The sequence below is a fragment of the Anomaloglossus baeobatrachus genome, chromosome 5 (genome assembly GCF_048569485.1).
Source record: "Anomaloglossus baeobatrachus isolate aAnoBae1 chromosome 5, aAnoBae1.hap1, whole genome shotgun sequence".
Classification (NCBI taxonomy): domain Eukaryota; kingdom Metazoa; phylum Chordata; class Amphibia; order Anura; family Aromobatidae; genus Anomaloglossus; species Anomaloglossus baeobatrachus.
This window is the reverse complement of record NC_134357.1, coordinates 190,531,275-190,544,376: the sequence shown is the minus strand read 5'-3', so window position 1 is coordinate 190,544,376 and position 13,102 is coordinate 190,531,275. Positions and strand designations below refer to the sequence as shown.

The 13,102-nt window shown below is 45.0% G+C and overlaps 1 protein-coding gene across 8 annotated transcripts in view; it reads left to right on the top strand.

The window, feature by feature from the left end:
• Positions 1-13,102, top strand: part of ZMIZ1 (zinc finger MIZ-type containing 1) — a 553,945-nt gene that overhangs the window by 460,999 nt on the left and 79,844 nt on the right. The window contains exon 1 of one of the 8 annotated variants that reach the window (XM_075349066.1): positions 7,360-7,496. The exons of 6 other annotated variants lie outside the window; for them this stretch is intronic. Coding sequence is in view for 1 of the 2 variants with exons in the window: in XM_075349065.1 (XP_075205180.1) it covers positions 7,934-8,036 (103 nt within the window). In the remaining variant the exon portion in view is untranslated. Of the gene's footprint in view, positions 1-7,359; positions 7,497-7,784; positions 8,037-13,102 lie in introns of those variants that run through there. One more of the 8 variants, XM_075349065.1, reaches the window with a different exon arrangement.

The following is a 13,102-nucleotide window of genomic DNA, read 5'->3' as shown; positions in this document are numbered from 1 at the left end:
GTGTCGGCAGAGGAGCACGGCGTGCTGGAGGAGGCTGGGAGCAGAGAGGCTGATCATGGGGAAGGCTGGGAGGAGAGAGGCTGATGCTGGGGGAGGCTGGGACGAGGGAGGCTGATGCTGGTGGAGGCTGATGCTTCGGGAGGCTGATGCTGGGGGAGGCTGGAAGGAGAGAGGCTAATGCTGGTGGAGGCTGATGCTTGGGGAGGCTGATGCTGGGGGAGACTGGAAGGGGAAGGCTGATGCTGAGGGAGGCTGGGAGGAAGGAGGCTGGGAGGAGAGAGGCTGATCCTGGGGAAGGCTGGGAACGGGAGGCTGATGCTGAGGGAGGCTGGAAGGAGAGAGGCTGATGCTGGGGGAGGCTGGAAGGAGAGAGGCTGATGCTGGTGGAGGCTGATGCTTGGGGAGGCTGATGCTGGGGGAGACGGAGCGGAAGGCTGATGCTGAGGGAGGCTGGGAGAGGGAGGCTGGGAGGAAGGAGGCTGGGAGGAGAGAGGCTGATCCTGGGGAAGGCTGGGAACGGGAGGCTGATGCTGGGGGAGGCTGGAAGGAGAGAGGCTGGAAGGAGAGAGGCTGATGCTGGTGGAGGCTGATGCATGGGGAGGCTGATGCTGGGGGAGACTGGGAGCAGAAGGCTGATGCTGAGGGAGGCTGGGAGGAAGGAGGCTGGGAGGAAGGAGGCTGGGAGGAGAGAGGCTGATCCTGGGGAAGGCTGGGAAGGGGAGGCTGATGCTGAGGGAAGCTGGAAGGAGAGAGGCTGAGGCTGGGAGGAGAGAGGCTGATGCTGGGGAAGGCTGATGCTGAGGGAGGCTGGGAGGGGAAAGATGATGCTGGGGAAGGCTGGGAGGACGGAGGCTGGGAGGAGAGAGGCTGATCCTGGGGAAGGCTGGGAGAGGGAGGCTGATGCTGGAGGAGGCTGGAAGGAGAGAGGCTGATGCTGGCGGAGGCTGATGCTGGGGAGGCTGGGAGAGGGAGGCTGATGCTGAGGGAGGCTGGGAGGAGGGAGGCTGGGAGAGGTAGGCTGAGAGAAGAGAAGCTGATGCACACACACACACACACACACACACACACACACACACGCGCGCGCGCACTGCACAACACACACACACTGGGAACCACAAACAACTGCCCTACACAGACACCCACACACACAGACAACGCTGCACACACACAACACCCAACACACAAACACCGCGGCACACACAAATATACGCACATACCGCACAACACACACATTGCACAAAACATACCTCCCCCCAAAACACACCACACCCACACAAACCGCGCAACACACACACAACGCTACAGACACACAGCGCTCCACAAACAACGCAACACACGCAACACACATACAACACCGCTCTCACCCCCCGTCACACCCAGACAACACCCAGAACATGTACAGCGCCTACACAAACACTTGGTAACTACAGACAACAACATCTCTCTATATATATATATATATATATATATATATATATATATATATATATATATATATATATATATATATATATATATATATATATATATATATATATATATATATATATATATATATATATATATATATATATATATATATATATATATAACAAAAATCATACATGAACTACACAATACGTAAATTCTAGAATACCCGATGCGTAGAATCGGGCCACCTTCTAGTGGATTAATAAAACCTTCAGTGTCCACTGTTCTCTGCAGCATAGATCCTATTTACAAAGAATGATGTGTTGCCGAGTACAATGATCTTTTTTGCATTCAATACATATACAATGAAAATTTCTGCCTGATTGATGAACGCAAGTAAGGAACCACGTGTTGTTGAAGAAGATTCTGATACACACTTGCATTTACTCTGCCATGTAGCTGTATGAGAGGTCCAACTCCTGCTGCAGAAAACATTCCCCAAAACATGACACTTCCTCCACCACCTTTCACTGACACTTTGGGTTCAGTCTTTCCCCAGTTTGTCTATGAACATAATGTTTCCCGTCAGACCCAAATAAATTAATCTTGCTTTCCTCACTCAAGTGAACTGTGGACCACTTCTCCTCTGTCCACACAACATGCTCCTCACCAAAGGTGAGTCTAACCTTTTGATACTTTCTGCTAATGAGAGATTTGGTCACTACAGAGTAGGCTTTCAGTCCACATGCTCTTAAATGTCGTGACACTATGTGATGAGATCCTTACCCTGTATGGCGAGCAATTCCTGCTGCAGTGTTGAAACAATTACCTATGGAGATTCTCCACATTATCCTGTCCTCTGTTGCATTTGTTTTTTCGAGGGTGACCAGCCTTTTCGAGGGAAGTGAAAAAGTTTGTAATGTTCTAAAGATGCAATATTCTCAAAATCACAAACTTGGAACCACTACCTTCTTTTGCTATGGCAAAATTGTGACTTCTTTGGCTTTCATCTGGACCACCTGCTGCTGGAGGGTTTCAGTCACTTTGGAAAGGCACACCATTTTTGCAAATCAATGAAAGCTGGAAAGTTAGGCTGCCAGTTAAATAGGGTTTGTCAGATAATTAAGGAAATTAGCACAAAGTGCAAAATTAACAGCAATAACTTGCAGGTATCTGAAAGTGTTCTCTAATTTTTATCACTGTTCTTTTTCATTTATCTCATTTACATTTTTATTATATGTTTTTGAAAAAAATCAGTTTAGGAAATAAGCTTAAAATTCTGCTAGTTTACTCATGTTAGAATATAATCACATAGGATTATACAATGATCTTAACATTTAGGAAATTGTATGTTGATCTCTTAATTTTGATCTTGGTGTACATGTGTACAATGTCATTGCAATACGTCCAAAGCCTGGTACACGCCTGCAGAACAGGAAAGCTGTGCTGGAACCACGGTGTGTAGAAGTGATTTGTAAAGGGGATTTGTTATGGTGTGTTTTTTTTAGTTTTAATACCTGTGTGTTTCCAAGGACTTTAAAGGAATTTTAGGTCTTCATCATGTCACAGAAAAATAATCCTGAACTGCTTAAATAAAATATATATTAGGGTCAGGTTGTATTTTACAGCAATAATATGTTTGTACTCATCCTTCTTGACAAGAATTTGATGGAAGTTAGTATAATGATACTGTAACTTAGCCACTTGTATATAAACATGTAATGAACGGCAGCCTTAACTCTAGTCACTAGAGGGCGCTGCTCTAAAATATGTGATCCCTGCTCCGCAGCTTCTTACATCATATTGTTTACTAGCACTGATGAGTCTATTTTGACAATACTCATGACATAACCCATATAGACACGTGTTCTGGTAATGTTGCTAGGGATGAAACTTCAAAGTTACTCATTTTTAATGCTTTTATTTTGCTTTGTGGTATTTCAGTCCTAGATAAACATAAACTTACATTGTGATACATCACTTTCTAAAATTCTAAATCAAATTCTAAATTATTTAGTCGAAGGTTTATATTTGTGTATATATGTTGTGTTTGTCCAGTTAGTACAGTAGAAAAGAAGAATTCATTAACATGCTTGGTTATTTGGGGGTATTTAAATGAACATTTTTCTGCTTTATTATTGATGGTCCAAAAACCTCCACTTTCAGTAATTATACCTTATTTAATACATGGGATTCCTTGTCCTTATCCCACCACATAGACTGATGGTGCTGCAAGCCACTGAATATCCAGGTTTTCTAGTAGTGAGAATATTCACCCCCTTGCAGGCTTCCTTTATTTCTCAGATTGTACCTACATGTATTATCAGAATAAATAAATATGTTTTAGGTCTAGTTTTAAAAAAAAGAGTTAGGCCCTGTGCGCACTAGGCGGTTTTTACCCGCGGATTTACCCGCGGTTTTGCTGCGGAAATTTCTTGAGAAATGTTTGAAATCTTCCTGCAGACATTCCCCAGCAAAACCTATGGGAAAAAAAAATAGCTGTGCGCAAATTCTTTGTGCAGATTTTCTTGAGAAAATTTCTTGAGAAAATGTGCATGTCACTTCTTTTCCGCAGGTACCTGCGGTATACCCCCGGAATTTCACTCCATTCACTGTAATGTAATCGCAAAATACCGGGGGTATACCGCAGGTAGCAAACAATGTGCAGTATACCCCCCGGTATAGCCGCGATTTACCTGCAGTAATGTTCATCGCTGCCTGCGGTTTTGCAGGAAGTGATGTCATTATGACAGAAGAGGAAGCGGAGCAGAGTAAACAGACATGTCACACTCCCTGGACGCCGCACAGAAGCACTTCCGTGTGACCTCCAGGTGCCTGTGCAGTCTGTGTCCCGCTGCGGCTGCCCGCCCTGCAGTGTGTCAGTGTCTGCCCGCAGTATCAGCAGCTTGTCACCCTGCAGCGCAGGCAGACACTGACACACAGCAGTGCGTGCAGCCGCGGGGATGACGGGTGCTGCTGTCAGGAGGTGAGATGAGATCATTACCTGCTGTGACGATCTCCTGCCTCCTGACATCACCGCTGTCACTGCCGTCTATGCCCACGGCCCGAGACTGTCACTGGCGGTGACATCACGGGCTCTCGCGATACTGCTGACAACGCGGCGGGCATAGAAGGCAGTGACAGCGCTGATGGCAGGACTGCAGGAGATCATCACAGCAGGTAATGATCTCATCCAACCTCCTGATGGCAGCGCTAGTCATCCCCTGCAGTGACCTGGGCTGACCTATTGATGTTAGCTCAGGTCACTGCATTACTCTCCCAGCCAATGGGGAACCTTCTGTTCTTCACTTACTGGGACAGTGACTATGGTATGGATCGTCGTGGGACCCCCCTTTCCTTATTGGATGACGCCGGACCCGGATTTGATTGTTCTTGTCAATAAATTGGTGAAAGAGGGAATGTGTTATGGAGTGTTTTTTCAAATAAAACTTTTTTTGTTGTCTATTTTTTTTTTTTTATTACTGACTGGGTTGGTGATGTCGGGTATCTGATAGACGCGTGACATCACTAACCCCAGGTCTTGATGCCAGGTGACATTACACATCTGGCATCAACCCCATATATTACCCAGTTTGCCACCGCACCAGGGCAACGGGATGAGTTGGGGCGAAGCGCCAGGATTGGCATGTCTAATGGATGCGCCACTTCTGGGGCGACTGCAGACTGCTATTTTTAGGCTGGGGAGTGTCCAATAACAGTGGACCTCCCTAGTCTGAGAATATCAGACCCCAGCTGTCCGCTTTACCTTGGCTGGTGATCCAATATGGGGGGACCCCACGTTTTTTGTTTTAAATTATTTATTTAATGTAAAATAACAGCGTGGGGTGCCCTCTGTTTTGGATTACCAGCCAAGGTGAAGCTGCCAGCTGTTGTCTGCAGGCTGCAGCCGTCTGCTTTACCCTAGCTGGCTACAGCAGATGGGGGGACCTCACGTCATTTTTTTTTTTTTTTAATTATGTATTTATTTTTTGGCTAAATTCAAGGTTAGGCACCCTTTAGTGCCACATGAAAGTCACTAAAGGGTGCCATCTTAGAATATGCAGGGGGTTGGGACATTATATAGGTCTTTCTCATCTATCTATCTATCCATTCATCTATCCATCTTTCCCTCTATCCTTTATCTGTCTATCTATCGATTATCTATTATCTATATTATTTATTGCAGTTCAGCAAAAAAAACGCAGGGACTAACCTGCGGAAAACACGTGGCAAAATCGCATGCGTTTTCCCCGCGGTTTTGGTGCGGTTTTTTACCGCAGGTGCAGTAATCTTCAACTCCCAGAAGTTTCTCAAGAAATTTTCTTGAGAAAAATCACTTTTCTAATGCGCACATAGCCTTAAGTGACTTCAGTGATAAATTTACACCATCTGTCAGCATAAATGTATAAAAATGTCTGAAAATTTCATCAGCAGTTAATTATAATGTAGCATATAATAAAGTCAACAAAAAACTTTTCTAATTCAGTGTTTTTGGCAGCAGTTGTTTCTTCTGGACCAGAGTTCGCTTTACGCAGACCATTTAAATAGTATCGAACTGGGATGCCAGAGAAACACCAGCAAGAGTGCCTCCAAACTACCTACCCACTCTGGTCACAGGACTGGAAAGACTGATCGGTCAGGGGATGACCACAAAAGGAATCAAATCCATCTATTCTAACTGATCTCAGTAACCAAAACTAAATAATAAATCTTGTAGCTATTAAACATTTTAACGGCTAACAAAAATAAGTCATGTTAAAAAGCATGCTTTCCAGACTACTTAGGACTTGCACAGTACGAAAACCTTTTCATCCAGACTATCTCCGGTAAAGAGGGTAGTGATCAATAGCAAATTACCTCGTATAAAGGATTTGGCAAAGAGCATCATATTTCCAGAGGTATCTTTTAAATGCAAACTGGTACTGGCCCACGGGGAGCAGAGGAATCCCCTGGTGGGCCCTACTCCTCTACAAGAGCAGATGTCGGATCAATACACTTGATTCACTATATACTGACAATAGCTGCATCTTATTATTCTTACCAAATTACCCAGTTTATTATTATTATTATTATTGTTAAATCCGTAAATGAAGGTTATGTAAATTTTGTATGTAACTTAACAGTGGCCCCAAGAGTCAATGTTACGGTGAACTCTGTTGACACGTCGTAGCCCTGTGACCCAGAGTGGGTAGATACTTTGGATGTACTCTTGCTGGGTGCACTCTGAGAACACGTTGTAGCCCTGTGACCCAGAGTGGGTAGATACTTTGGATGTACTCTTGCTGGGTGCACTCTGAGAACACGTCGTAGCCCTGTGACCCAGAGTGGGTAGATACTTTGGATGTACTCTTGCTGGGTGCACTCTGAGAACACGTTGTAGCCCTGTGACCCAGGGTGGGTAGATACTTTGGATGTACTCTTGCTGGGTGCACTCTGAGAACACGTCGTAGCCCTTTGACCCAGAGTGGGTAGATACTTTGGATGTACTCTTGCTGGGTGCACTCGGAGAACACGTCGTAGTCCGGACTGTCATTTGGTTGCCTGCTCACTTTATTTCATGTCTTTGGAGAGCCAATTGTAGTGAATGAGTCTTGTCCCAGCCGTCATATACTAAATGGTACTCGCGTCCAGTGTAGCTGCATTCGGTATATTAGGAGTAAAGTAGGAAAGCCTTGTGACCTCCCCCATTTATCTTTTCTGATGGTAGAGGTCAATTGCGATGTACATTCACATACAATTTAGTAAGAAAAGTAGCTTGTGTTTTTCTCAGCTGGTTGGCTTGAAGCCACACACCTCACGGTGGCCTCAGTGAGCGAAGGGGTTAAGGGATATCGCCTAGCACCTCCCCTCAGTGTAAGTTTTGTAATGTGAGCTGCTTGGTTTTTTCTTTCCTCCCTTTCTCTCCCACTACACCCCCTCCACCTCCTCCTCCTCTGTCTCTTCTCTGCCTTCTGGCAAATGACTGAGGCTGCCTTAGTGTGAATGTGTGTGTATGTATGGTGCTGTGTGCCTGGTGTATGTGTGTGGAACAGCAAACAGCAAGCTCTCTAGACAGGGAGCGTGGAAAGGGAAGGCTTGGTGCTGAGGTGAGACAAAACCCCTCTTCAAATTCCTCTTCTTCCCCTGCTTGGCTAATGGGTTTGTGAGCAGATCTCAGACTGCAGCACTGCACTGGGGACTACATTGTGTCTGCCTGGGCATGTGTGAAGTTAGGAGGCTTAACCTGATTCCCTTCATTGTCTCTGGAGGCTGGAAACACACAGCCAGTTGGCTGGTACATTGTGAGCCATTAGCAGGGAGCCCATCTGTTATTGGTTTTGCCTGGAAATCTGGAGACAAGCAATTAATAATTGATGAGTGTTGTGCAGTAGCTGGACAGGCAGAAGAGCGAGAGAGAAACTGAGCAGGGTGTCCTTAGAGGGGAGGGAGAGACAGCATGATGGGAGCTACTGACAACACTTGAGTCTGCCTGGCTTTTGTTCTGCACCGGGAGGCTGTCTTGCCTGGAAGTGCTTTGAGACATATGTGGTCCCCCCTCTGCAACAGAAGACATAGACAGTGGGGCACAGGAGGAGCGAAGGGGTGGGGGGAAGTGAGCCGCAGGACTGGTTTGAATAAACTTGTGGGTAAGTAGCTCTCTTTTTGGGGAGGAGGGGGAGTGAGGGGCTGAACAGTCTGATTCTGCAGTGTATAGACTGTATGCCTTTTAACTAGTGCATTGTGGGTGGAGAGTTGCAGTGCATGGTGACATGATGCTATGTGTAAGGGTTAGGGAAGGCGGGCCTAGCTCCTGTAACTACAGGGACTGCAGCACCTAGCAGGCCTCTACTCTGAGAGGGGCAGTAGCTTCCGGCATCTCTGCAGCAGACTAGTGCCCGCCTGCTGGCCAGTCCACCATAAAGAAACACGACGTTCATGAATGATAGTATTGTATTCTACAAATCATTGCACAATATTGTTTATAAAAATATCAGGATTGTGTTACGTAACCGTGAATGTGAGGGAAAATCACTGTTTGTGTCCTCTTCTCTGGACTTGTCACTGATTGTATCTTCTTCTCTGGACTTGTCACTGATTGTGTCCTCTTCTCTGGACTTGTCACTGATTGTGTCCTCTTCTGTGGACTTGTTACTGATTGTGTCCTCTTCTGTGGACTTGTCACTGATTGTATCTTCTTCTCTGGACTTGTCACTGATTGTGTCCTCTTCTCTGGACTTGTCACTGATTGTGTCCTCTTCTGTGGACTTGTTACTGATTGTGTCCTCTTCTGTGGACTTGTCACTGATTGTATCTTCTTCTCTGGACTTGTCACTGATTGTGTCCTCTTCTCTGGACTTGTCACTGTTTGTGTCCTCTTCTGTGGACTTGTTACTGATTGTGTCCTCTTCTCTGGACTTGTCACTGATTGTATCTTCTTCTCTGGACTTGTCACTGATTGTGTCCTCTTCTCTGGACTTGTCACTGATTGTGTCCTCTTCTGTGGACTTGTCACTGATTGTATCTTCTTCTCTGGACTTGTCACTGATTGTGTCCTCTTCTCTGGACTTGTCACTGATTGTGTCCTCTTCTGTGGACTTGTTACTGATTGTGTCCTCTTCTGTGGACTTGTCACTGATTGTGTCCTCTTCTGTGGACTTGTTACTGATTGTGTCCTCTTCTGTGGACTTGTCACTGATTGTATCTTCTTCTCTGGACTTGTCACTGATTGTGTCCTCTTCTCTGGACTTGTTACTGATTGTGTCCTCTTCTCTGGACTTGTCACGGTTTGTATCTTCTTCTCTGGACTTGTCACGGTTTGTGTCTTCTCTGGACTTGTCACGGTTTGTGTCTTCTCTGGACTTGTTACAGATTGTGTCTTCTTCTCTGGACTTGTCACTGTTTGTGTCTTCTTCTCTGGACTTGTGACTGATTGTGTCTTCTCTGGACTTGTCACTGTGTCTTCTTCTGTGGACTTGTCACTGATTGTGTCTTCTTCTCTGTACTTGTCACTGATTGTGTCTTCTTCTGTGGACTTGTCACTAATTGTGTCCTCTTCTGTGGACTTGTTACTGATTTGTGTCCTCTTCTGTGGACTTGTTACTGATTTGTGTCCTCTTCTGTGGACTTGTCACTGTTTGTGTCTTCTTCTCTGGACTTGTCACTGTTTGTGTCTTCTTCTCTGGACTTGTCACTGATTGTGTCTTCTTCTGTGGACTTGTCACTGTGTCTTCTTCTGTGGACTTGTCACTAATTGTGTCCTCTTCTGTGGACTTGTTACTGATTGTGTCCTCTTCTGTGGACTTGTTACTGTTTGTGTCTTCTTCTCTGGACTTGTCACTGATTATGTCCTCTTCTCTGGACTTGTCACGGTTTGTATCCTCTTCTCTGGACTTGTCACTGTTTGTGTTTTCTTCTCTGGACTTGTCACTGTTTGTGTCTTCTTCTCTGGACTTGTCACTGTTTGTGTCTTCTTCTCTGGACTTGTTACAGATTGTGTATTCTTCTCTGGACTTGTCACGGCTCGTGTCTTCTTCTCTGGACTTGTCACGGTTTGTGTCTTCTCTGGACTTGTCACTGATTGTGTCTTCTCTGGACTTGTTACAGATTGTGTCTTCTTCTCTGGACTTATCACGGTTCGTGTCTTCTCTGGACTTGTCACTGTTTGTGTCTTCTTCTCTGGACTTGTCACTGATTGTGTCCTCTTCTGTGGACTTGTTACTGATTGTGTCCTCCTCTCTGGACGTATTACAGATTGTTTCGTCCTCTTTGGACTTCTCCTCAATCTGCATGGATTTCCAATGTCTTTCTTTGGCCGTACACCTTTTGTGATCTCTTGGTTGATTGGCGGCTGTAGTGCTGACAGTGACTTTTTGCTTCCTGGGAATACTCTGTCTTGTGCACTGTTAGGGAAAGGGAATTATTAAGGGAATTTGATGTTCATTGATGTTCTTAGCCCGGCATCTATTCGCTGATAGATGATATTCGGATGCTGCAGTTGTACCTAGTGACAAGTCATGTGTGTCACTGGTGAGCACGTATCACACTTCCGTCTTTCAGCATTTAGCAGTACACCTGACAATTGCTGTCTTCTTTTGAATATTAAAAAGTCCTACATTATCAATCATTATTATGGAAACCATTTTTTATTCTACCTTCTGCACTTTACTGTTGCAGGTCTTTATTATTTTCTGTAGTAGTATATAATTTGTGATTCTGATCTCTAACATACCGTACTGTGAATTGTGCTAATAGTGATGATTCCCAGTCCTGAAATCTGACTTGACTTCATGTAAGCTGTAGGTGCTGTCACAAGCTGCCCTTCTGCTGGTAACACTAACATACTGAAACTTTCTACTGTTAGTTATAACGCAGGGGCGGACATATCATTGGTGCAACCTGTGCAGCCGCACAAGGGCTCAAGAGATTGGGCCCCATTTCTGCTTCCAAAACAGGTGGAATTGTGAATTTTGATGAGTTCTTGAACTGAAAAGTGTCCATATCTTGCACAGGGCAGTTTTCTGTCTGTGACTGCCAGTGTAATAATCATTGCAGTTGTTAATAAATGGCCTAAGCCAACTATGAGTGAATAATGTGGAATTATTGCAGATTCTCCCTTTACACAGAAATTGGTGGCTAAAATCCACAATAGATACACAACACAGTGTAGTTGGCTGCAGTAACAACTACAAGTAAAGCTGATGTTCTTTTCTTGTTTGTAGGCTGTGTGCCAACGATGAGTTTATAGTTTGTTTTTGACGCTGCATAATTTTTGCTGTGTCAAAATTACGTCTTTCAGTCCAGCCAAGTGGATGGATTCTAGAGGAATCTCATTCCCACTGTGCTTCTTTTTTACTCCGCAATGTATTTTTCACATCCACCCCATGTTCACTTCTGTTGTGGGTACGCTAAGTTTTATGTGGTAATTTTCCCCATAGGCTTTCATTAGATGCAGTAAAAATGCAGGTAAAAAATGCACATGCATTTTAAGTGCATTACCACTGTGGAACTGTACCAAAAACGCATGTAATCCGCACCTAAGCATATCAATAAAGTTTTGTTAAAACCAAATACCAGAAAGTTTTAAAATCAAAGTAGTTTTATTTAACCTCTTTACGACAGCCTTAAGGATTAAAACGGCGACTGAAAAGAGTACTTTTTCTGATCTGCCGTTTTAAAATAGCAGCAAGAAAAAAGTAAATAGCACCCCCCAGCGTCGGAAAATCCCCAGGGTTTCTGCTACTGGAGATAGCGGAGACCCTGGGGATCACAATTTGGGCCGTTTTTTTTTTTTCCAGTTACGTGATCACCTGTATGCACCAAAGAATCATGATCACGTTGCAGAAAATGGAAGTGCCGGTAACAAATTATTTATCTCCTACCTGGCATGATCAAACATGTCAGATAGGAGATAAATGTCCTCCCTTGGTCCCCCGGTGTTGCAATGTGACCTCCACCTTCGGTCCACCTCCCCTTCCCCCTCACAATCACCTAACATGGCCGGCTGCGCTGTGTTGCGCTGGCTGCACATGTCTTCCTCCTTTGATTTCTGCCTCATCTGACATCTCAGATGAGGCAGAAAAGTCATCCCCAGGTCCAGCCAGGTCATCCCCACTCCCCTTGGCTGCCTCTCTTGCAGCATCAATCCTCCACCACCACACCTTCTACTTGTCATCAGAAGAAATGTCGGCCGCATGCTCAGAGCGGGTCTCAGCCGGCTTTGCACAGTGACAGAGTTTACTGCAGCTCACATTGCCGTGCTGTGGACTCAGGGAGTGTGAGTGCAGTATTCTCAGCCACACTCCTCACATGAAGTTCCTGCACCCCCAGAAAATGGGGGATATATTCACTGAGCGTACCCCCCATATTCTGTAATGAGGTTACTGGAGGTCACTCTGCCATCGGTTGGACTGTGTGAGTGCAGTATTCTTAGGTCACTGCAGCCACTGTCCTCACATGGAGTCCCTGCTCTTCCAGAAAATGGTGGATACGTTTCCTGAGCGTGCCCCCAAGTTCTGCAAGGTTCAGAGGAGTCGTGGGACCTCCAAAATGGATTACAGCAGACAGGATTTTTTTTCTTTTCCTTAAATTCATGAAAGGAGAATGTGTTGGAGAGTGTTTTTTCAAATACATTTTTTTTCGTCTCCTTTATTTTTTTTTATTACTGACTGGGTTTGTAATGTTGGGTTAGATTGACATCACTAACCTCTGGGCTTAATGCCAGGTGACATTTCACAGGTGGTATCAACCCCATATATTACCCTGTTTGCCACCGGGGCAGTGGGATGAGCAGGGGCAGAGTGCCAGGATTGGCACTTCCAATGGATGCGCCACTTCTGGGTTGGCTGCGGCCTGTTATTTTTAGGCTGGGAAGGGTCAATAACCATGGACCTTCCCACTTCAGAATACCAGACCTCAGCTGTCTGCTTTACCTTGGATGCTAATCCAATTTGGGGGGACCCCACATTTTTAATTTTAATTATTTATAAATAATAATAAAAAAAAGTGTGGAGTGACCTCCAAATTGAAGCTGATAGCTGGGCTCTACAGGCTGAAGCCGTCTACTTTACCCTAGCTGGCTATCAAAAATGGGGGGACCCCATGTCGGTTTTTAAATTTATATATTTTTTGGTTAAATACAAGGCTAAACACCTTTTTAGTGCCACATGAAAGTCACTAAAAGGTTCCAGCTTAGAATATGTGCTTTCCAAAATTC